Source organism: Thunnus thynnus, chromosome 17 (genome assembly GCF_963924715.1).
Source record: "Thunnus thynnus chromosome 17, fThuThy2.1, whole genome shotgun sequence".
NCBI lineage: Eukaryota > Metazoa > Chordata > Actinopteri > Scombriformes > Scombridae > Thunnus > Thunnus thynnus.
This window is the reverse complement of record NC_089533.1, coordinates 20,998,459-21,025,160: the sequence shown is the minus strand read 5'-3', so window position 1 is coordinate 21,025,160 and position 26,702 is coordinate 20,998,459. Positions and strand designations below refer to the sequence as shown.

At 40.3% G+C, this 26,702-nt stretch overlaps 1 protein-coding gene across 1 annotated transcript in view; it reads left to right on the top strand.

Annotated features, from left to right (window-relative positions):
- The first annotated feature begins 5,022 nt into the window (after positions 1-5,022).
- LOC137168248 (protein shisa-8) overlaps positions 5,023-26,702 on the top strand; it is a 114,917-nt gene continuing 93,237 nt past the window's right edge. The window contains exon 1 of the mRNA XM_067570770.1: positions 5,023-7,241. Coding sequence (XP_067426871.1) covers positions 6,676-7,241 — 566 coding nt within the window. The 5' untranslated portion in view covers positions 5,023-6,675. The remainder of the gene's footprint in view (positions 7,242-26,702) is intronic.

The following is a 26,702-nucleotide window of genomic DNA, read 5'->3' as shown; positions in this document are numbered from 1 at the left end:
GGCTGGACTGACTGTATATGGTCAATGTGCAAAACTGTGGCCAATTTGTTACAGGGATAGTCAGTGGTAGTGTTTATAATGTGCATTCCTGGATATTAAATGTTCATCAGCAATTTTCTGTAGTGGTCCCAGTAATATTTGCTGGTAAAGTGTACTGAAGTAGCTTATCACATGACATGGTTAAGCAGTGTTTGAGTAAAAAAAAAAGGTTAATAATTACAGATGCAAGAACAATACTTTCAACTCCTATCTTGGGATGTTTGATTTGAAAGAGAGCTTATTTTCATTTTAATTATAACTATTCTGTTAATTCCCCCTGCTCTTTCATCTGTTTCTATCCACGGATTTCCATAAACATATGGTCTCATCCATATGTTTACGTAGGATTAGAATGCTAGGCTAACAGTCCGTCAACTGTGTGACCTTATGTCCACTCTGTGATGTCTTTCAGAGCACACAAACACCATAAACACGCCTGTCACCTGCCAAGCACGATGCTGTTAAACCGGAAACACTGCAGCTACACCTTATTTTTAGACAGTGTATGGGCTACACACAGCACGGCACAGCTATGCTAGCCATGCTAACTAGCTGCTAACTGATGTGCAGGCTGGTAAAATGGATCCATTGCGTCTCTTTGTATCCTTGGGTTAGTGCTCCTGTCAGTGTCGGAGCCTCCGTATGAGACGATTCAGTCAGTAAATGTGTGTTTTTAAAACTTATTTCGGGACTGTGCCTAGTTAGCTGTGCTCAGTGCTCTGCTGTAAATGCCCACTGAGGAAGTAATAGAAACTGTTGGCACCAATTCATTTTGAAAGAACAACAGCCAATGGGGAAATTCCAACACGGGGTTGGCCAACCAATGGTGTAACATCATCACTCAGTCAGTCAGTCAGTCAGTCAGTCAGTCAGTGATGGATAGACATTCAGGGTTATTAGGCTGGTCCGTGGCCGCTGTAGCCAAAAAGAACAACAGTCTTACATCCACAAACATCCATCAACCCTGAGGATATCATCAAACTCTTTTATTCCACTATATAACTTTATCACTTTATCTGTCTTTTTCTCTTTGATTTGTTTGCTGTTTATCTTCTCTATATTTGTGCTTTGGGTATTCATTTAATTTCTTTCATACTTTCACTGTCTCCTAAATCATTACTTTTCAGCCTTCTCAGTCATTATCCTCTCATGGCCTTGTCTGAGTTGCCATCCCTTACTCCATCCTTTTCCCCCCTGCTCATCTCTACCCTGAGCTAATCTGTATTGAGTGACAGTCAGAGAGTACAGGAATGATGAGCAACTATAGCGAGCGAAAGGGAGTGACACAGAGCGAGAAAAAGTCTGTGCTCCCACGAGCGAAAACAGAGTGGGAGTGACAGGCGTGGCGTGGTGTGGCACATACACTGGAATTTTAGAGATGCTGGAGACAGTTTGATGAGAGGATGGGAAGATGAGGTGGGAAATGGAGACAGACTGAGGAAAGGACGAAAGGAAGGTTAAAGAGGGGTATGTGGTTTGATGTGGCAGCAGCAGAGGTGAGGAAACATGTTTACTCTCCTTAAGTTTTCTATAAAATTTAATGAAGGGTGAGGAGAAGAGCAGATGAGAGGGGAGGAGAGGAGAGGAAGTGAAGAAGAGAGGTGGAAGATGAGAAGAAAGTAGAGGGGAAAAGAAGGGCATGGAACCAAAGAAAGGAGAGGAGTGCCAGGAAAAGGGGAGGAGAGGATGTAAGTGGAGAGAAAAGAGAGAAAAGGGCAGAGGACATAGAGGATGGAAAACATCATTTTATTGTTTTGTGGCTTCATCAACATGTGACAGGACGATGTCTTGTAAAAAAAAAAAAAAAATACACCAAATACAGCCACCTGCTTTTAAATTAAATACAGTATAAATGTGTCCAAATACATAATACTTATGAAACTATCATGACATGTCCAGGAGAGAAACAGAGTGGGGAACATGTGTGCTATTAGACTACAGCCAAGCAGGAGAGAGAATGAAATGATTTAAGACAGATCTCCCATTCAATCTGTACTCTCTGCCCTCCATCTCTCCCCCAGGACTTCTCCTTTCATGCATCTCATCCCTCTTTCCTTCCCATCATGCTTTTCAGCCAACACCTTTCGCTCTGATGTCTCACTGCCTTTCAGAGCACTGAGAAACATTGTCTTGTGATGGTTGGCCAATCTTCATTCACAACAACCTTGGATTTCTTTTTTTCCTAAAGGAATGATGCGCTTTCCGTTTGAGAAAGTGTGCTGAGGATACTTTAATGCCAGACTGGAGATTGTCTGCAGGGAGGAAAAGGATTAGTTGATTTGTGGCACATCGCATACTTTAGTGTGAAGTCATGGGAGCACGCATCTCCATGTGCGCGTGACTGCCTGAGTTGAGCACACATAACTCAAGTTTTTAAGCAAATTTAGGCCGAGAGGGTTGGACTGAGTACAAACAGAAAGTGAAGATGATCCGTGGGTACTTGCAGGAAAAACAACAACAACAACAACAAAAACACTCAACTGTGGCTCAAATGCATAAAGAGACGAGATCTGTACTGAGAGAGGGAAAAGAGGGAACATTAAAAAAGAGGGAGGGAGACAGGGAAATTAAAGAAAAGCTTTTATGCAGAAAAAGTTTGAAAATAAATATTTAAGATGAACATATTGTCAACCACTTAAAAACAGAATAAAATATTAAGCAGCGTTTCCTTTGCTGCATTTTTCCCAGTGTTTTCTGATGAGGTTTGCTCGGTTCATGGTCAGACCCAAAGGCATTACTTCTTCTTCTTATTTTTCTTCTTCAAAATCTAGTTCACATTCATCATTATATCCGGGATTATTCAAAATTCATAACATTTTGCTTCTCCATCCCTCCTCTCTCTCTACAACCGTAGTCTATTTCCTGGGAAATTTCTTAGGCTCTTTCTCTCTCCAGCATTTTTCTCAGAATAATGTTTCCCCCCTTGCTCGCTCTCTCTCTCTCTGGGTCTGATATGTCACTTTCCCTCGAGATAGCTTTTCTTCCTTTTCTCCTACCTGTCTGCACTCCCTTCCCATCTATATCTCTCCCCCCACTCCCTCCCACTATCCCTCTGTCAGTTCCTATTCCAGTTGCTATCCCCATGTTTCTTAATCCCCGTCCGTTCCCTGCGATAATTCCTCTCCTTTTTCCCTCCCCTGCTCCTCTCTGTCAAGCCTCTTCTCTCTCTCTCTCTCTCTCTCTCTCTCTCTCTCTCTCTCTCTCTCTCTCTGGCAGCCGCTCCACTGTCCTCTTCTCTCCTCCTCTCCCTCTCTTCCTGCCTCTCTCTCTCTCTCTCTGCTTTTTTTTCTTTCACTCTGTTTATCTCGCTCTTGCTTCCTCCTTCCCTCTCCTCCTCCATCCATCCCTGCGCACTCTCTCTCTCTCCCCAAATCAACCCTGATAGACTGCAGCACCACACATGTTCCAGACATGCGCCACACAAAGACGAGGATGTGCAGAGGTATTAGCGCAGTAATTACGCACAGGCACAAACACTCACCAAGCCACACACACACACATTACAAACTGCCACTCAGTCAACACCACTGCTCTCATTTGTTGGACTGACTGTCATTTTGGGAAAGGAAAGTAACACATGGGGGAAAAGAAAAAAACTGAGAATCAGGGAAAGGATGAGAGGAGCAACTCAATAATAATGGGTAAATGGAACAAAGAAGGTAAGGGCATGAGAGGCAGCCAAAGCAAACTGAAAAGGTTAGACAGACAGGAGGTAAACAGAGATGAACGGATTAAAAAAAGGACAGGAATAGAGGGAGCATTAGGGAAAAAGGACAAGAAGTGAGCCAAAAAGAAAACAAAAACGTGGGAAGAAGAGTATCAGTGACACATAATGAGAGAGTGAGGAAAGAGAGTGAAAGGGGGAGTCAGCAAGCAAGAGCTGCGCTCATTTGCCCATAAAAGATATCAGTGAGTGTGTGTGTGTGTAAGAGAGAGAGAGAGAGAGAGAGAGGGAGAGGGGAGGAGTGAGAGAGAGAGAGGGAGGAGTGAGCGAAAGAGAGTGTGTGTATGTGAGACATTGTCATCCAGTCCTGACAGAGAACAGCAGCGGTGGCGGCAGCAGCGCGAGCATCACCAGCGGATGGGATACAGACGCACTGAGCAGACTGAGGCAACAAGAAAATAAGGGAATACACACTGATGAAGATGCAACAACAAAGGGGGAGGATGGAATAAAAAAAAAAAAAGCATTTTATTGCTTCTGGTTCTCCTGTCTCTTCCCACTTCTGTTTGGAGCATCCCACAAGCAGAGCACCAGTGAAAACACATACATATGATATATATATAAAATTCCTATACATATATATCAAATTATGCCTGTTTTCATAGAAGCTGCAGCCGGACAAGGACTGAATTGACAGCAGAGTGAATCCATTGCATGAAAAAATTGGAAGCGGCATTTGCCTAAAAACTGTTGCATATTAATGCGTTGAGATTTTTTTGTCCATTTTTTGCTCAGTGGGGGAAAAAAAGACAAAAAAAAAAATACATTGATACAAATGGAAAATTTGAAAAGCATGCAACTGAGTTGTTGAACCAACAACAATAACAACCACAAAGAGCTTCTGCTGCAGTCCTATATTTCCGAGGGGGCTTCTTTTGAAAACAGGATATTTTTTGATCTGCCCTCGGTGCCACATTGCTGCTTGGCTGACGCATCTCCACTTGTCTCTGCCGTCCGAATGGGCTGGGGAGTATTATTCCAGCGAGGCTTGTGCAAGTGCAGAGGGCAGTCCACAGGCTCTCTGACCCCACGCTGATATTTCCTCAGCTACGACAAAATCCCCACAGCCCAGCTCGGGCTGAGAGGAAAGAGAGGGTGAGGTAAGTTGTGGAAGAGAGAAAAAGAGGCATCAGAGAGAGAGGATAGAAGGTAAACAAAGAGACACAATCAAGAACTGAGTCAAAAGAAAACTAAAGAAGGAGAAGGAAAAACAACAATCCGTTATGTGGGACACTCCACTCCACAAGTAATTCCAGCACGTTTATCTTTTTCTTTTTTTTTTGTACAGCTTCTCTCGCGTCTTGGATGCAGCAGCACGAAGGCGTTAAGATCAGAGATTCAGTATCACAACATTAGCCCTCCCCCCTCTCCTCCTCCCTCCTCTCCCCCTTTGCCTTAGCACTTGTAGGACAGGACAGAGCAGGCTGATACAGATAGAGTACCCAGCTGTTGTCCTGGCTCTGTTAGAGATCCTGGGATCCTTGGGATAGGAGGAGTTTCAGTGGAGTGTGCGCGCGGAGCAATAGCAACAGGAGCCCTGCACACACCAAGCACTAAAAGCCATTGGACTCCTTGTGTGTCGCTTAAAAGCTACAGACTGACACTGGCAGAGCACTGTCACCAGGGGGATTGGAGCTGTTTGTGAATGTGTGTATGAGAGAGAGCGTGTGTGTGTGTAAGAGAAAAAACACCTCAGGTGCAAGGGGGACGCTTTTGGACCGTAATCATCATAGGATTTCAGCTTGATGAGAGCCTGGAGTAATGTTTTAAAGAACAGTTAACACCTGTTAGGTCTTTGGCTGGAGATTGGAAATAAATATTTAACACAATTTGAAAAAGAATATCTGATATCACTCATTAGAGAGTGAAATACTGGAAGTACAAGGCAGGAGTAACGTTCTTCACAGTGGACCAAGGTGGCAGCAAAAAGATGCCCACCACTAAAATAAAAAAGCTTCCTTTGAACAGTGACATTGAGAGTGGGAGGATGATAGACGCAAGTTAAGCTGAGAGGGACAAGTGGAGGAGACAGGCAACTCCAGTGGAAAACAACGCACTCTGGTCAGAGTTTTCCTGGACATCAGAACTGATTTGACTCCAACGTTGAGTATTAGAGTTGTTTTCCACTAAGGAATAAGAGATTCAAAAGCCTCTCATGTGGGAGCCCATGACTATCTGCAAGTTTGAGAGGAATCTTCTTTTTCTGGTGGCACCATCAGGTTCTCACCTTCACGGATTATTCATCCACTCAGCGGGGGGAGCTTATTGCTGGAAATGCCAGAGGCAAGTTCATTCGTAGGTAACACGCCCTCTTAAACTGGATTCCCTCCGAGCAACTGGATTTGGACTTGTCTAAAACCGCCTCTGCTGTCTGCTGATGACATATGGCATTGTGAAAAGGTGACATTTCCTGAAATTTGGGAATATTTATTTGCTTTGATACACACACCTACACACATACAGTACAGTAAATTGCCAGAGACTGTGATGTGTCTGTGCATGTGAGTGCCTGCTCACAAGGGACTCATTCACTCCTGTTAGGAGCACGTTGAGATGGGAGATTGATTTCTTTCACTCACTTGTTCCTCTGCCTCTTGACGGCAATTTAGCTATCTGTAACTGTGTGCAGTAATAACTCCCACAACGTTAATTGAATGCTCTTTATTTTTCCTCCAGGCATGAATATAGGCTAAACTGAAAACTACTTTGATTTACCTAAACTGTTTTCTTCTCTCACTGACATCTCAATGATTTCTAAAACCTAAAAGACATTTCTCTGGATGAGAAGGGTATTTAACTTACATATTTCTCTGTTGTTTTTTAAACCTAGGAGCTTTAATTTGGGCCACCATTAACAATTACACATCAGCACTGAGCCATCACAAGACATTGGAGTAATCACAGGATCCAAGATGGCCACCTATATGCATCCACTCTTGGTAAGCTTCTCATTGGCCATTCTTCTGGGTATGACCTCTCTGGGTGGACTGAACTCGTGGCCGTCAGGTCAAGTTTTGGCCCAAGTCTCTGCCAACAACCAGACAACAGAGCCCTCTATATTATCAGAGGCCGCACTGGCAACGCCCACACCAGATGTGGAGGACCAAACAGCTCCAAGTGGCGGTAACCGTTGCTGGGGTTACTATGATGTCATGGGCCAGTGGGATCCACCCTTCAACTGTAACGCAGGTATCTACTTGTTCTGTTGTGGTTCCTGCTTCTACCGCTTTTGCTGTCAGTTCAAAGTCCACAGTTTGGACCAGACTTCCTGTTCCAACTATGACACACCCGTCTGGGCAAACACTGGAAAACCGGCGGCACCCGTCACAGAGGTCCAAGAGGAACCAGACCGGGATCGGACCCACATGATCGTGTATATTATCTGTGGAGTGGTGGCCATCATGGTGCTGGTGGGGATTTTCACCAAGCTCGGGCTGGAGAAGAGTCAGGGAGGACAGACTGACATGACCAACTCCAGGTAGGAACTGAGAGAGGTGGATGGATGTCAGAATCAATCCACTCATTTACAAATGTGTCAGAATCTCATTTAAAATCAGACACAAATAACTTTCCATCCAAGTTATTGTCTAAATATTTATATTTATTCTAGAAATTACACATTTTCTACAATTTTAAAACTATATGTTGCCTCATTGAAAAAGTAATTACATTACTATTTACTCAACAGCAGAGTACAGTTACATAACTTGTTACATTATCTATAAAGAGGGTATATCATGCACATTTTTAGGTCTACATTTTTATGCCGGAACTCTGCTGAAATATATTTGCATGATTTACAATACAACTAGTTTTTATTAGAAGTCAGATTTCGCTTCTTTTTCTTGTTCTGTACTCAAAATATAAACTTCCCAAATATATATGTACATTTTTGAGCCCAAATCCAATTCAAAATATGCAAATGGCCAAACAACAGCCTGTGGAACAACTTTAACAACAACTTTAGCTACAAAGACTACAGAATGGGCGGCCCTTTTCGGAAAAAAATGCACAAACAATCAGACATCTTAACAAGGAGGAAGTATAGGTAACTTTTCAAATGAAGCGTTCAGAGCAGGCTGAAGCCCTGGTTTTTGACTTTCAGGGAGCATTTTTACATATTTTCACCTCAAGTTTTATAACAGTATTTAAATGACAGAAAATCACAAAAAGCATGTTATGCCCCCTTTAAATAATTTGAAATCACATGTCATACTATAGAAACAGAAAACAAGAGTGGTGTGGATGTACAGTATGTACTGACCATAAACAGCTGGCTAAATATTGGCCAGTAACTGCACTTAGCACTCCAGAAGTCCCGTCCTCACATACTCTGCTGACCAGTGGGTGACATTAGCAAGCCCGCACTCAGCACTCAATATGTAAATAAGACAACTTTGGGGTTACTTAAGATAACCATATTTTTAAACCCCCAAACCAGGACCCGTATGCACACGTATGTGTATGCGCTTATGCACACAACATAGGTGTTTTCATCAGGATGGGGGGCAATTATTTCAGCGCTTAGCACACCTACTGAGCGCACCTCTCAACACCACCAGCTAAATGGCTGACTGTGACACATTCTTTGTCAGCTTTTTTTTAATTTTATTTTTTAAACAAAATGGTACAAATCTCTTTGTGACCTATAAATAATTTTATCGGCTATAACATAAAAATAACTTTAACCTACATCTTCACAACACTATGCCATGAGCTGGTTGCAAGTTCACAAAGATTAAAACATCAAAACATTAAATCACAATTGCACCTCCTTAATAACAAAAACCAAGAAAGAACTGGGAATCAGCTCTCAGGGGAACCACCGCTAATGTTCGGCCATCTTAATATGATCTTTTATATCGGCATTTCCACCGTTCGCGACCAAAAATGTACTCTTGCAGTGTGTGCAGAACGCAGCATTTTCGTTGCCAGGTACTTTACGGAGGAAGGAGTAAGCCTCCTGGAGCTCTTTAGAAAAAGACCCACTGACCCACTTGGCATGACAGCTAACCGTTAGCATACTGACAGGTTCTGTCAGAAAGAGCTGCAAGCGTCATAGGCTAGCAACAGTCTTGACAATGACACGTTGATTGATTGACACACATACAGACAAATCGGTGTTGAATTCAGAAACTTGGTGCATTGTTTATGTTTTTGTATTGGGGTAGCTAATAATGAGTGGGACACAACTCATGTCTCATAAACGTCATTTTATTGTGTTAGTGATTTTTGTCAGGATTTGGGACACCCGGCTTGAAACCGGGACAATCCCGGACAAACCAGGATGTCTGGTCACTGTAGGGTTACTACAGTTTCCCTTTGGTAGAGGCTAACTGTTTACCCACACCTCAAGCCAACAATTCACCACCAATTGTCAGATTGTTACTGAGACTAGTAATGGCAACGTTACAAGCAAGCATTATGTCTGCATGTGTAAATGAACTTGAGGTCTGTCTGAATATTTCTGCGTATGTGTGAGAGGGTCACCAGCTGGGTAATGAATGAATTGAGTGAATCACATCGAGGTGATAATAACTGTGATGTCTGCTTGTAACCATGAGGGAGCAATGGGCAGAGTGATAGTGCAGGAGAAGGAGACAGTGGACCGGATGGAGGTCAGGAGGTAGGATGGAGATCCAAAAGGACAGATTTTAAGTCAGGTGAGTAGGGAGGAGTTTTGGGAAAATTACAGTGCAGTTGTATTGTGTTTTCTTTGTATTGGTGTAGCCGTTTCACATTGACGGATGATTGATCGTGCTGTGACACAACTATGACTGTGGCAACGTTTGGCCTTCAGTGAACAATGAGAAGAGAGAGGGTGGTTTTTTGGAAGGGTGGAATATTGAGCGGATCTGACTGGAGTACAGCCAACGGCTAATTCTAGTGCAGGGAACAGGGATGTGTGTTTGTGTCTGTGTGTGTGAGGGGGAAAGAGAAAGAGACAGAGTGTGTGTGTGTGTGTGTGTGTGTGTGTGAGTGTGCTGGGTGTAACCAGTCAGCCTATCGGGTGTTAAGAGTCGAACCATGGGGGTTCTTTTAAAATCCTGTCATTACCGGATCTCCTCTCAACCTTCCAGGGTAGGATAAGAAGGAGAAGAGGAGGAGGAGGAGGAAGAGGAGGGTCTCTGTGGGGAAGGAGGAAGAGTAGGACAACACTGGACATGTTATACTGCACTGAGCCACCCATAAAACAATGAAAGCTGGCAGCTCTTAGCACATTTTATCCCCCGAATCAAACGAACATGTGGGTTGCAATACTTGAATGAAGTGATTATTTGATGGGTATTTCTGAATTCTAGTTGGCTGACTTCACCAGATGCAGGTCACACTGTCAAAAGAAATGTTCAGCATTTTTCTTGAGGTTTCCTAGAGGTGACATGTGTATGCCTCCAATCAGCAGGACAGATGTTGGCAAGCATCTGTCCTGCTGAAGTGTCCTGGAGCAAGACACTGAAACTCTACTTGCTTGACCGTTCAGTTTGACCTTCCTGGATGAAAACAGGTTTGTTCTCGTAGTGGAAATAAAAAAGATAGGGTTAGAGTTATAGAGAAATTCCGCAAAGGTAAACTTCATCTGAGCCAACTAAATGAATACATCTCTCAATGCATTTGTTTTCATGTTTAACCAATCAAAAATTACCCGCTCCAGTTCTCAGATCAGCTGAAATTGCACTCTCTGCATGCAGAGTGAGTGTGCGGTAAAAATGAGTGACAGAAGTTATTATTGTGTGCTTATGTGGATAATAGCAAACACAGAAATACTTTCTTTTTTTTTGCTCAAATTTCTCAACAAAATATAATTCATGTGCTTGCAAAATTGTCTGTGCTCAAAATATCAAAAAACAAAGAAATAGCTCACTTACTGCAGGGCTCCACTGTCCACTAGAATTTATTACACAAAGGTGATGTTTTGAGCTTGAGTCTGATGAAGAGTAGGTGTGCTCAGAAAGTCTATTCTAATGGACATTGGAGCCCTGCAGTGTGCATGCTATTTCTTTGTTTTTTGGCTTTTTGCTCAAGTTTGGCTCAGCACCTGCCCACTTCGGTTTGGATGTGCATGCATACTCTTATCCTGTGCTCAAAATATTCCATTGGATGCTCAGAATCGACTCTATAATTCTATAGAGTTTGGACAGATGGTGGGTTCAAAAAAGTGTGCGTCTTTGACACAGAGGACTGTGACTCTTGTTTGATTAATTGATTGTAACATGATGGTAATGTCTTCCCAACCTTAAACAAGCAGTTTTTTTTGCCTAAACTTTACCAGACCTTAACCATAGAAGTGGTGGATCATTTCAGGATAAGGACTTGTTGCCTATAAGACAAAATGTTTTTAAACCTTCACACCTTTCCAAATGGTTTTATTTTTGACTTGTAGTAACCTGCATTTGATGTTAATACAAAAGTAGTGTGATGTAGCTGAATCGTTTTTTTGTAACTGAAAGAGGGTGCTACCATGGCCTTGAAACCAGGGTAGTGTTTCTTAACTCAAAGGAAAGGAGGATGAAAGGGTCTGAGACAGAGTGAAAACCACAAGGCAGAATGGAAAAAAGAGAATGTGGGAAATATTAAGAAAAGACAGACGGAGACAGTGATACCAGAGCTAACCACTGTATAATGTGACTGCAGATCAGTGATAATGGAGCCTGTGAAAGGATAGTCCGGATATTCCATGAGGAAGAGGGATAGAAGGACAAAAGGAGAAATGTATAAGAGAGTAAGAGGTGCTGGTGAGTGAAGGGCTAAGCTGTTGTAATTCTGCTGATTTGCCATTGAAAGCTATGGATGGCTGGTCAGCTTTGTGGTTAGGATGCCAGGTGTTAAAAAGACATTTTCATTCTTCTGGGCTTGTTTTGAAGAATGCCTTTGGACCATTTGAACATGTGGTCATGTTTTAACTTTTTTTTTTTTTTTACTTTTTTACTTTAAAGACAGAGCTGGGCAGTTTTTGCTGTGGTGTCATAGTTAATTCATCCTTTGATTTTCATCTTTTATTTTTGACAGGAGGTTTGTCCCAAACTTTAAAGATCCCTTCCACACACGTTTAAACCTATATTAAAATGCTCTTCTTTAAGTAATAGATTATATCTGATGTGTTTTTTCTACAAAACAAGTTCAATTACCCAGTTATAAATTCTTAGGTTAGGTTAGGTTAGAATTTTATTGTCCAAGATTGGCCCTGTACAATTGACTATGTATTCAATAATTTAACAATTTAACAATTTAACTGTGCTTGGGACAAATGATTTCTTGTAGACATTTTTGGTGGCTCGTGGCAGTCTAAAACACCTTCCTGAGGCAAGCAATTCAAATTGTGGGACAAAGGATGGGACGGATCACTTGTTATGTCAAGAGTTTTCTTTTTGGTAGTCAGTACATGCCTGCCACTTAGTTGCATCTGTGGTTTCTCCATGATTTTATTGGCCGTATTAACCACTCTTGTCAGTTTCCCTTTACATTTGACATCCACGTGTCTGTACCACATGATTATGTTAAAAGACAAGTTGCTTTCCACTGGATTCTTGTACACCATTACAAGAATATTCTGGCTCATCCAAAGGCATCAAGCTTCCTGAGTAGGTAGAATCTCTGCATAGCTTTTTTAAAAACATAATCTGTGTTATCTATAAAATTAAGGTGGCTATCTGTATAAATTCCTAAATATATAAAACAATTAACCTTTTCAGCAGGATAACCCATGATTATTAGGGGTTGACATAAATCTGAGATGTAGTTGTTACTGGATATGACTTTATTTGGTTTTACTAATGTCTATGTCAAGAGCACTCCAATGACACCAGTTCTGGAGGGATGTCACATGATTAAAATACACTTTCTCCTGTAGTGTCCCCTTCACATTGGAGGCTGACGAGAGCTATATCATCAGCATATTTAAGTAAGCTAAAATCTGAGTCTTAGATTCTGAACACATTGGAGTACACTGAAAATAATAAGGCTGATAGAATGGTACCTTGGGGGCACGCCTGTATTTAAAATGGTCAGTTCTTAGAGGACACTCTTTGTGGACGGTCAGATGTCTTCATTTTATTAAAAGCTGAACTAAAATCAATATAAACTATAATAAAACTCTGGCATAGCGTGTAGTCAGTTGGAGATGTTTGGCCACTGTATCAATTAAAGTTAGAGTTGTATCATCAGAGCCTCTTGATTTTTTATATGCAAATTGGAGGGGATCAAGATGACAGACCACAGATGATGCTAGGTGCTTAGATAGAACCCTTTATATACATTTGCATATAATAGAGGTAAGCGCTATTGGTCTAAAATCATTTAAAAGGCTAGCTCCTGATTTCTTGGGTACAGGCGCTATATTTGACAGTTTCCAGGAGCTAGGTACGGTGCTCTTGTCCAGCAGGAGCTGAAACAATTGAGTGATAACACTTGTCAACTGAGGGGCACAATCTTTAAGTACTTGACCAGTCAGGTCATCAGGGCCTGGGGCTTTGTTTGGTTTAGTGCAGGCAAGGCTAACTGCAATTTCGTGCTCTGTAAGAACTAATAGAGCTTAAATAGGAATTTTGGTGCACACCATGTTGTATTGAAGTTCCCTGTGTCATACCTACTATAAAAAAGATTCAAATTATTTGCGAAAATCACCTCCTTCTCTCTAATCTATAATATATGAATATGAAAATATTGTTCCTTTCAAAAGTGTAACTGGTTGGTGGCTGTCTCCTTGGCCTGCCGCTGAGTGTGAAGTGCTGTCTTCTCCTTTTTTCTACTGGCAACCAGCATCAAGGTGCATTACCACCACCCACCATGTTGGAGTGTGAACCAGAGTTATCTACCCAACAAACAAACAAAGCTCTATCTTCTCAAGAGTTGGAAGTCCCAGAAGTGAAGAAGAAGTCCAGGTGTAACAACAGCAATTGTCCAACCATTTGAGAATTTGGTCGGACAAGAGCATATCGACCCACCAATCGACCAGGAGACTACAGCCCTACAAACTTCATTCTGCACAATGAAATTCAAACATCCAAGTATTGTACAAGTACAATAAGCAAAACATATTTTTGATCCGAGGGGGACTTTGAAAGAAAGTATGTTTTTGTATTCAAACTATGACATTTGAAAGTCTATCTCAAAGTGCAGGAAAACAGTTTCTGACCAGTTGTTGAAAGATTTCATTCTGGTCATTTGTATGGAAGTTTGATGATTTTAGAGGCAGCACTTTGCACACAAATTCAATGGAAAGACACAAGTGGAAGGTAAAAACACATATGTGAGAGCTGAATTTTTTTCAAAATGAGAGAAAGAAATGACTTATCCCGAGCTTTAAGACTTAACTTTATGACTGTACTGAGACTATGGAAAAGGAGATGATGTGGAGAAAAATATCAAAAACAACAGAAACAGAAACTAGACTTCCAGGCAGGACCAGTTAACAAACAATGCTTGGTAATGCTTACCGGATAGTTTGAAACACTGTGATGCCACTGTGTGTTTCTGTGCAGAGTGGATGAGCCCTGGTGAAATTGTTTATCACATACGCATGGACGTCACATTTGAAAATTCATTCTCAACCTGCATACATTTGACAGCGACCCAGCTGTGAGCGAGAGAGTGGCTGTCAGTGTGCACAGGTGTGAGTGCGTGTGTGTGTGCACTCAACAAATAAATCCAGCCACAAAGCTGTTAAGGTGGTAATGCGCTGAAACCTTGGGTCAGGCAATCGCACAGTCAGTGGTGCAATGATGTATACCACAAAACACACATGTGCGCACACACACACACACACACACACACACACACACACCTCTCATTATAGCTGTATAGTGCCCCCTCTGTGTCCCCTCCACTGCACTGCTTCTCATCTCCCAAGCGGCTGTTTGTGTTTTTGTTTTGCTCTCAGTCTGTCTGCTGCTGCGTCTGTTATGTGGAAAACGCTGCAAAGCAAAATTAAAAATGAATTACATCCTTTGATACGTGATTTAGCTGTGGGAATTAATACGCCAGATTAAGTTTTTTCAATTAACATCAGCTCAGCTCGTGATATTTTGAACCACAGCTCCACTGAAGGTAAAGAGGGGATAAAGAGGGAGAACAAGGAAGAGGACATACAGAACGGCATTTTGAGGACTTGTATAATGCAATAAACATGTTAATGTTACCACCAACTTTAGAGCTCACATTTTACATCAGTGAGACCACTAAATATGTAGAATCAGCAGGGCTAACATATTGACAAGGCATCAAAAAGCTCAGTGCAGCACTAGTGTGATCAGGGACCACTATGCACACTGAGGCTGTAATAACAGATGCCAGTGCAATTAAGGTGTTGTCCAATAAATATTCAGCACACCAACTTTTATAAACATACAACTGCAAACTGTAACTGCAAAAATATATTTGTAAAGCATTACCCAAAACACAGCTACTGGTGCATTCAACAGTTTAAAGTAAAACTTAATAACATAAATAATCTGAATGCCAGGCATGAATTAATGCCAGCATCAAGAAAGCACAGGCTGAACAAACAAGTAAAAATGTCTGCTTTTGTTTGAGATGAAAACTGTAGACTCTTCAGTAAACAATAAATACTATATTATACACTCAACAGCCACTACATTAGGAACACTGATGAAGAAAACTATTATCTTGAAACTACAGGAAACACTTATTACTAACCTAACGCTATAAATCTACAATCATTTACCCTAATAGATGCACACACATACACATATACACACACACACACACACACAGCAAAACGTCCCTCTCATTCCCTTTAACAGCATTGTACCACTTATCATAAGTTATTCCACTGAAGAGCCATGTGTTCAAGGGCACAGGCGATTGAATGACCCACTGGGGATCTAAACAGCCATTTCTATGGGCCACTCTATTCCTTTACTGTATTGTGTTTCATCAACAGTGCTTTCTATTTCCTTTATTGTTCAGCTACAGTGCCGCTTTTCATCATCACCTGTGACAGGTGTTTAGAGCCAAGAGATAAACATGTGCACACGGCTCCGCTTGGCTGAAGCGGCAGCAACCAACATTTCATAGTGAGCTGTGTAGTCCCGAGTACGCTTATTTTTTATGTGTGAGTATGTAGGTCTTTGGTGTGGAATAACCTCATCATGAGTTGCTTTTTCATGTAAAACAAAAGTTTACAGTTCATGCAGGTACCAATAAGACGTGACAAAGCCACTGATTACGAAAAATATATTAGAATATCAAATAAAAAATGACTTAAGAACAGATCTAATAATTCTTCAAAATGACTTTGTGCGTCACAAAAAAACTCATCACTGATGTTGAATATGTCTCCAGGCCTCAGTGCTGATTTCACCTCTATTGTTAGAACTGTTGCTATTCTCACCTCACGCTAACAAGAGCTTGTGTTTTTCAGAAAAGCAGTTGCCTTGTTAAGACAACTTCCACCCTCCGTGCTTAATCTGAACCCAAAATAAACTCTTTGATGCTGCAGCAGCATGAAAAATAGACTTTGACCCTCCCAAAGTGCAAAACAGATCAACAAGGACTTATTATTTATGCCTTTTATTAGCTTATTGTTATTTTAGGGAGGAAGTGATTACTGAATATTTTCAACCTGGGCTTTACAGTACTTTCATGCCATCACGACATATTAAACATTTCATTACTGACTTCACTTTTATGCTTTGGCTTCCTTCACTTTGCCAGTGTCTCCGCTCTTCAAAACACACTCCAAGGCCAAAGTAATCTCAGGCAGTTGGACTCTAAAAGCGATTAAAATCACATTTCCAGCACTAAAATACACACAGCAGCACTGCTGACTTTCACGCACCAGTCTGAAAGTTTTCTTTTCACGCATTTTACTTTTTGGAACACCCACATGCAAATAAAGGGTTTAAAAGGTTTTAAGAAGCACAGTCCCATCTCAGTGAAACAGCACTGCGTTATTTAAGTTTGTCTCATGCAGGCAAAACAGTATGAAAATTTTAATCAGACCTTTCATTCTCTGGTTGTTTCTATATTCCTGTTCTTGTTTATTTCAGAGTGATAGACATGTCTTGTGTGTGTATAAAGTATAGACAGAGGTTTGCTTTCTAACAGAGGAGGCTATATCAGTTGTGCTATGATTGTAACTCCACACCATACCCCAGTGCAGCAGAACTCAGCGAGACAGATTGCTGCAGAGCCCTGAACTTCCTCCGCTCAACTGTTGCTGCAGTGGCTCCACACCGCACCAGCTGATCTCCATTCTTTCTCTATCCCGTCTTCTGCTCATCTTATTCCCCTGCACTATTTCCCATTTCTTCACCCTTCCTCTTCATTCTCATTCTTTTTCTGTCTGCCCTTTACAAATTTCTTATTTCCAGTTTCTTCAGCTCATCTTCTTTCTCTCCCTGCTCTCTTCTGAGGCCTCATGTATAAAACATTGCATATGTCAGATATCAGGCTTAAAAGAGTGCATGACAGATGGACAGATTTATGAAGAGCAAATTGACATGGTATCTGGTATATTTACAGAGTATTTGTATCATCCCTGTGGGTGCATTATGCACATCATGAAAACAGGGTAAATCAATAGAAAAATGAATTATAAAATGTTAAACTAAAATATTAAAATGAATACTGCAAAATATAATAAAACATGTGATGCAATCAAAATGATAAACTTACTAAAATCCGTACTTACAGTTTTTGAATTACTCTCAATTAGGCACAATTTTAATTTTCATTTCTGCATATTATTCATACCAAAGCTTTCTGTATATCAGCGGTATAGTGGTGAACATACGCAGGTATATGGCATATACCTACGTCTGGGCAGTGGGATTTATCGTACAGCCACAGATACATATCAGTGCACATTTTGTAGAACAAGGCTGCAGTTAATCATGTCACAATCTTTCATGTTATCTGTGGCATTTACTGGGCACAAAAGATGTTTGTTCCCTATCTTTAGTCTTTAAGTCAGTACCTCCTCGCAGGTAACATACATAGAAGTCTAAAGTACTGTAGTATTAAAGGGAAATACTGAAGTAAAGTTAAATTACTTTATGTTGTGCTTACTCGTAGTGACACAGACAAAGTCTTTCATGTTATGGCTATACAAATAAAGTTTATTATTATTATTATTATTATTATTATTATTATTATTATTATTAAGTAAAGTACATGTAACTCAAAAAATTACACTTAACAGTACTTGAGTAAATGTACTTTGTTATAGTACGTTCCTACACCTGTATTGATCAGTGCCCACCCTCGTTCATCGTCCCCTCAATCAACCCACACATCCAAACTACTAAATATTTACAGCACATTTTAACATACCATAAGTGGCTAAAACTCAGTATTTCCCTTTAAGTTGGAAAAAAAAGAAAAATATAGATGAATGAAGTGTTATTACTTCATAATGAGATGTTTACTTTTGAGCACTGCTGTGGGCTGTTAACAAGGATCTGCCTGACTTCTGACTTTGTAATTTGGAGGCACAGTGGGAGCTTTGTGGGAGGCGCCATCGTTACAGTGTGTGAATATATTCCTGTTTATATTCAGTCAAACAATGCTTTGCTAACTCCTTAGAACTGGGTTGCCAGTGTGTGTTGACTGTGTATGTGTACGTGTGTTACATTATGTGTTTGTGAGTGTGTACGTTTGGCTGTGTGTATGTGTATAGCCTACGTTTGGGAACATGCCGTCCAACGTGGGCTCCATTTTCACTCCAGTGATCCTGGTAATGGTTTGTCCCAGTGTAGATTGACGCTGGCTCCAAGTCGCCCTGACAGAAAATCAACTGCTTACATGTAGCTGTTTGCTGGAGCACGCACAGTAGCAAGCATTACCACTATCTGTGTACTGTAGCTGGTCATCTCTCCTTCTCCTACTCCCCTAGCTCTATCTATCTATCTATCTATCTATCTATCTATCTATCTATATATCTATCTATCTACATGTCTGTCTATTTATCTCATTTTTATTCATCACTACCTCACCATTCTCAGCTATTATGCATATCTTCATTTCTTTGCAGTCTGTCCTTCAACATTCTCTTTCTTTTCCAGCTTTTAATATCTTCCTGTCAGAGGAGGGAAGAATATTGAAACATTTCACACAGGTTGAATTTCTGTTACCCAAAGCAAGTAAAGAACCCAAATAACTAGTGTAAGCTAATGAATGAGTGTTATTTTGAAATAAATTTGATAATGTTTAAAAAATTAATATAGTAAAGAAAGTTATTAATGTTATTACAGTTATTATTAAAGATCCCCTCCAGACACTCTGCTCAGAACAATAATGTGTATCTGATATAGTTTTTCCACACAAAAAGTATAATTACCACGTTAAATCCTTAATATGGCGTCCACTTTTTCTCTCATTAAAAATTCCAGAATCTCCGAATATGCAAATTTATGTAATTTCAAAAATTTAACAGCTGGACACAAGATGTCTCCTACTTCACTGTAAAGTCTATTCTCAGTGTTTGCACACTGGAGGCTTCAAGTTTCCACATAACACTTGTGTAAGTTGAATATTGGACCAGGATTAGCTTCAAAACTAGTTGTGATGTCACAAATTGTGCTTGTAGGTCTATTCCTTACAATCTGATTTTCAATGAGCTCAGAGAAACAGAGTTTGAAACTCAAAGGCTGTTTTCAGTATTCTACATAGTAAAACTCAACTGAAGGAACAAGAACAAAACACATTTTTGAGTGGAGAGAGACTCTTAAATTTGTAATAATTGTCAGTAATTACTGTATTTTAATGTCTTGTAAATACATATACTGATATGAAACTCATTTAGTAATGTACAGTACATTAACAAAGATTGATGATGTGCACAAAATTAGTTAATAATTTTAGTACATAAATTGTTTTTTTAATGATTAGTTCTTCATTAATTGATGGCTATAATGACTTAAGGTAACACAAGAAAGCCACACAGCAAAATGTATCTGTCTTAAAACACTTGGTGATGAATAGTCATAGAGATAGCTGGTGAACTATTGAAGCTGGCAAGCTAATCAGCAACATGCTAGCAGTAGTAGCTCTCTGAGCTTCTTCCTATTTTCTCTGTACAAGGCTGTTTTCTCCCTCCCTGGCATTTTGTTATCAGGATTGTACATCATTTCAACTGATATAGAATTACTGAAGGAAGGAATTAAATATCTGAGCTATAGCAAGCTTGCTAACAGGGCAATTCACTTACAGAGCAATAAGGTTGACTGAACACAGTTGACTGAAAAGATGTTTTTGTTCGATCAACTCCTGTCTCATAACTGTCTGCAAACCATCCCTCTTTTTTATACTCAGACAGAGGAAGTTAAATAAAACTGCATGGTGACACATAGCTAATAAACACTGTTCAGGTTAGCACTGTCATGGGGAGGTTGTTGTTGGTCAATTGCATAAATTTGTGTGTCAAAGTTCACAGAAGTTGAATTCTGCTTGGCAGCCATGAAAAAAAAAACACTGATCCTGGCAATTCATTTGGAATGAACTGGTTTTGTGGCTAAATTTTGCAGTTTTAAATGTTGCTGTGACCAGGGCTTCATTTGGATGTGTGTATTACGTTCTCTGTCCGTCCCTCACAAACTACTCTCCATAAGAATCATTCAACATGTTTTTATCACTGTTGTCATCATCATGACTGTTGCTAATCAGGAACAAAAGAGAAATACAGCTCTTACTCACCTCCGTTTACACAGTAATTTTTTACAGGTAGTTATTATCAACATCAATCTTTTTCATTTTACTCTGCAAGGTCTCAAATGTGTTGTGATGTGTGTGTGTGTGTGTGTGTGTGTGTGTGTGTGTGTGTGTGTGTGTGTGTGTGTGTGTGTGCAAATCTGTGTGTGTTTCTCTCAGCCTCCCTCTTTGGCTTTCTTTCCCATCCTTCCTCCCACATCCTCAGCCCATCGTGGCTCTTTGCCTCCCCGGTAATCACCTCTCTGTTCTTATCTCTAAACACCATCATATCTACAGGATAGCTTAAACTTCACACGCAGATTAAACAAGAGAAAGAGACCCATCCCTTTTGCCATTCATCTTTCCCCCCTCTCTTCCACCCAGCCTTCACCATTCCTTCTTATCCATCTATCTCACCCCATTCCTTTTCTTTATGATCCAAAAAATAATTACCTTCTTGCTCGTATCACCTGTACATCCTCAGTTTTGCAGGAAAAGAGATGAAACAAAAGAGGAGGATGAGTGTCAATGAGGGGAAACTCAGAAGGGGAAACGGGATGGCACAACAAGAAAGAATCCACTTCTTTACATTGCTCTCTACTTTCATCTTGCACCCTCGTTTTTGTTCGTGTTCTGTTTGCTTTTCATACTGGTATGCTTGCACTTGTCTCATTCCCTGTTGGTCTTTCTTTGTCTCTTTTCCTCTCTTGATCCTTTCTTCTGCCTCGCTGCTCTCTCTCCCACTCGTTCCCATTTCTGATCCCAAATTTTTTTCAGTCGTCTTAAAGCAATCTACCATGTCCTGGTTTTAATCAAAATAGTGAGGTGGTGGTTAAACGGGTTAACCAAATGTATTTTGTGCATGCATGTACAGTATTTACCCATGTTTATACCTATATACTGTACACAGGTTAAGGGATGTGTCATACTCTCTTTGTCTCTCTTCCTCTTATGTTGTAGACCTAGAAATGTCAGCTCAGCACACAAACACTAAGAAGCACTTGTAAACACACACACTCATGTATACACACAATAACACACACAAACTTGTTGCGACAGGCTGCAGAGAGCAGTGCGTAGATATGCTGAGACCAATCTCAGCAGTAGTTTCTCACCTTTTTTGGGCCAAACAGCTGGGTCACTCAGCTGAAAGACCGAGATGGAGAGAGAATAAATGTAAGGGAAAATAGTTCAAACAAGAAAGTTTTTCATAATATTCCAGCTATTTTCTCCTCTCGCTGTTAACCACTTCATGTGATTGACCTGGAATTTACTTGAGTACAAAGACATGTACTCAAGTAAATTCTATCAGTAAGAGACAGATTCATTTTGGTTTATATGTTGTATAGCCTATGCTAGTATGGCTCTACAATGTAAATTATCACACCAAGTGACCCACATGCAACCTCTTTGATCTTCAGCATTGAAAAAAATGAGTCTTTTTTGACAATTTAACAATACCGTAGGAATATTAAATAAATAATAAAGTGATATACTATATATATTTCAACTTTGTTTCTGAGAAATCATGTTTTTTCATTCAATTTGTTTTAGTGAATGACTATATCAGGTAGCAAATTTAGATCACTTTGATGTTACAATCAGGAACATAACACGTTGTTGCTGAACTTCAGTGATTTAACTTCTTACTTGCTGCAGTGATGTAGAAGTGTACTCCAGGGTGTGGTCAGTACACTGTGACATCACTGCTGGGTGTGGTTTCAGGTGCACTTCTGACTACACCACACAGTGAAGCTTGTTTAAAAGCTACAACAAAATACTGTGCTTGTCAAAGTGATAGCTTTTGAGAGGTTTCCCCTGTCTTCCAGAATTTGCGCTAAGCTAGGCTAAACTGATTTCTCTCCTGAAAACACAGACACAAAATTGACTATAGGCTTCTCATCTAACTCCCAATAAGAAAGTATGCAAGCGTATATGAATGTGAATATGTATGTTTATTCTGTTCAGTGATAATTCAGTGATAAAGGGTATAGAAAATGTTACTTTAATGATATGGATTATTCCCATATCAATGGATTATTCTACCATGTGTGTCTGGTTTCTGCTGGTTTTTCTTCATGAAGTATGTTACTTGTATTCCACGGCAGCTAATTGGTGGTGTACTCTGTATGTTGGTGGTGTAACTTGTCATATGATTGATGAGACTGTGTGGGTTCAGGGCCTGCAGTCGATACCACCACTATATCATTTTGTCTTCAGCTTGACTCCATACACCACCCCATCCACCAACCCTGCTCCACACACACACACAAACACAAACGCACACACTTATACAAAAACACATATCGTTTTCAACACAGTGCTGTGCCTAACATTTGCACATTTGCTACCTCGAAACAAAAGGCAGCAGTCGGTTCAAAACCGACAAAAAGACTACAAGATGTTTTCAGGGAATAGATTTGTTTGCAAAAGAACAAACATGTATCTGTTTAACAGACACTTGCTTTCTCTCTCTCACACACACACACACACGGAAACATGCGCACTATGTCATTATGCCTTAGAAAAATTAATTCGTTTTGACCCAGTTTTGCTTTTCACTGTAATAAAAATGTTTTTCACACACACACAATTAAAAATAGGTTCAGCTCAAATCTGTCTTAGTCATATTCAACTCATTTTATTTGTTGAAAGCACATCAATGGCAGGACACTGGCTTTGTTTAAAATGTCTTTATTTCGCAGTGTCCACCAGGACAGATATGACCAGTGTCTTCAACCACAACAAATGCAGTTTTTGTGTTTTATGATATTAAAACACTTCACAAGAGTGTGAGATAACCTGTGTGCTTTATAAAAGCTGCAGTACATCTCTACTATCTGTGTACTAAGCTGAGCTGGGTTGTATTATACTTTGCACTCAGTATTTAATAACACAGTGTCTGAGCTATATTGAAAATCAATCAGGATTCAGCCCTGCAGTTACAACACATGATGACACTATCATAGTACACAAGAGCTGCTTTGCTGCAGGAGTCGGTAATAAATTCAATATGTTACCTGCATCTTTCTAAGCACTTTGGAAGCCTCCCATTATCACTGGAGACATGCCCAGTTTCTAATACGCTGCTTGTCAACTCCTTCCAAATCTTATTTATATTTTTGTTGTGTAATTATTGCAGCAAACAATTACGTAATAACAGCAAAAATAACTATAACAAGCTAATGGTGAGACACACAAGAGTCTCAAACTGTACCTGTGGAACAAGATGTTTTTGTTAACACTAGAAAACACTAGACAGCCTTTGTCGATGCAAAGATCTGCTGCATGTGTGACAGATATATTATTTAACTAAGTGACTGACAACTCGGTTTTAAAAGTCAAGAGACGCTCAAATGTTTTGCATCAGGGTTCCTCTCAGAGTCTGATTATGAATCACAGTGCACACATGTCACTAGCGCATACACACACACACTCACACTCACATTTGGCAGCAGTGAAACAGTCAATATCTGCGTTTTAATTATACCGATGCTGTATCAACGTTTCAATGTCAGCATGACGCAACACTGACGCTGGCTGAGGGAACCCTGTCACTGTGAGGAGGGTGGAGAGTGAGGAAAGAAAGAGAAAGAAAGAAAGAAAGAAGGAAAGAAACTGTGTATAAATAGGCAAATAGATGTAGAATGAGATGTAAAAGGGAGCAAGAGAAGAACGAGATAGGAAAAGAGATTTTGATGCTTTGCCCTTGAGCTGGAGTGGAAACAATATAATACTCCCCATGGGCCGCTGTGAAATAACACAGAGTCGATGGAAAATGACAGGGGAACTGAGATTTCTCGTCTCTACATGACAACCATGATGGTCAAAATATAACTTGCCTTATCTGTCCACTCCTCCCTCTCTCCAATCATCTCTTTTTCAATCCATCACCTTCCTCCCCATTTTCCACTTCTTCCCCTGCTTCCTGTACCGCCTTTACCCTCCTCTGTTATCTTCCTCATCATCTCTCATACCTGCCTGCCCCCTCTGGTATCCAACCCCACATTACCTATGATGTATCATATATATGTCAACACTGAAGAGCTGTGATTTTATTCAACAATGTTGAAATCTACAGCTGCAACTGTGTCATTGACCATATTATGACCATATTATGTTTTTAACATGATGTTACATTTTAACATGACGATGTGCTTCTCTCAATGCCAAAATGACATACTTTAACCCACCGGTAATTAGAGAGACCACCAGGGATTCAAGTTGGCCAGAACGATCGAGAACGGCACCTTCGATAAGTAAATAAATCTGATCAGCAGTTTCATACATAATAATGTCAAGAGAGTTCATTTTTTGTGTGCTGGTGTTCCTTCCAGATGATGCCATTGAGATACTCATTCAACAAATCAGAAAGCACACATCACGAATGACAAAGGACACACATCCTTTTTCTGTTCTCATCACTTCCCTTCAGTGTGTTCATGTGTGTAGATGCCCGCAAACTCGCAGTCGTGTTACTTCAGCATCTAGCTAGCTACAGAAGGGGAGCGAGCCTAAATGGAGTTGCTTTTTTCTGAACTAGTAGGTAATTTCAAATGCTACGTTTCAAACAGAGCTAAACAAATATCACCAACAACTTGGTTATCTGTCTTGCTAGCTATCAGTACAGCCACTGACACCCCTACTAAGGGGGTCCTGATTGACATTACAAGCAGTGCTGGCCGGGTAGATAGCCGGGGCAACCTTATCACCCTGAGCGGCAGTGCTGGCAACGACTGTCAGGAATCCCCTACATGGGCCGTCCTCCCCTGGTCTGTCTGCGCTCGCTGTTAGCATGGGCGGGGGGATGATTTTAGTTCCAACACACTGGTCCTGCTGCTAGTATGAGGAGCATAAAGTGCCCTCAAATTGGGATGAGTATTTGCCAATTAGAAAATACATTATCAACTTTAATGTGTGATAATGATAGAATTTAAAGCTTGCATGACTTATGTCATTTATTTTAGTTTGTTTTGATTTAATCAGAAAGTGGGTATGGACATGATGTGTGTTGTTGAAGTTATCTGGTTAAAGTTACTACAAGGAACTTTTAACTGGTTATAAAACAATCTCATGATGCCTCTGATGCCTCTATATGAAATACATAAGCAAACAAGACCATCAGTGAGAAGAATTACCAAATAGATATATTACCTCTTTGCTATGTGTGGTGGAAGTTGACCGAATAAGGGAGACAACCAAAGAGAAATTTATCTTTGTATATTTATTTAGCTTTTGCGCAAAAGGACCGAAACCAACAAAGTGACAGTCTGCGACTGCCGAGGAATTGATCCTGTATGCATCCTTACCAGGGTTTTTATATGCATAAGAACAAAGAGTCAATAGTTACATTCAATGAAGGGATAGACATCAATGATTCATTAAGGCATTTCCCAAATGAAGGCACACTCTTGTCTCACAAAGAAAACAAGTCCACCGGAGCTCACAGTACAAATCAATTTGGGAGTTACTTTGAGGTGAGTCATTTTTCCCGACTGTACCGCTACGCCTGACCTTGGGGTTCCCCCACCTGCCAAATCCCACTTTAGCTCCTGGAGATCACCCTTAGTCATGGACAGACTCTGATGCCCTCAGACCTCCTGGCATGCTGCTCTGAGAGATGTGACCAGAGAAATTAAAAGCTGCTTCTATTGCAGGCCTTACCCTTAAAACATCCAAAATACTGGAGGACAGACTGGGTGTAAGAGGGACATACTGATGTTAAAAAACATGACATATTCAGGCCCCAGTCTGTTAAGCCATTTGAAAACCACAGCGAGCAGAGGAAATATACTGCATATCTCAATCTCAAATTCTGTCCGCATGACTGAGAACCATAAAATACTAAAAAAAAATGGGACATTTGAAGGTTTCCCATACTCTCCTGTGAGGAGAAATTTATTCAGTTATCAGCTCACACTTGCACTGGTTAATAACTTCAAATCCCATCTCCAAGAAATTATATTCATGACTAATAATTTGCAAAATAGAACAGGTTTTTCTAGAGACATAATGCCACCTGAATCATGTTTTTTATCAACAGAATGCCACTGTTTTAATGAATTCATTTACCAAGCTGTAAAATGTTCATATAGAATGTATATACTGTATTTAATTTGTTTTTCTTAAAATATCTGCTCTCGCAATACAAAATCCACTTGTTGCAACTAAACCATGGTTGAATTTTTTTTTTATGGTTATTTTTAGGAACTGACAGCACTTTGATAAAGTTAGCGAAAGATTGTGGTCTAAAAACCAAAACTTTGCCTAACCTTAAAGTCCCCCTCCAGTC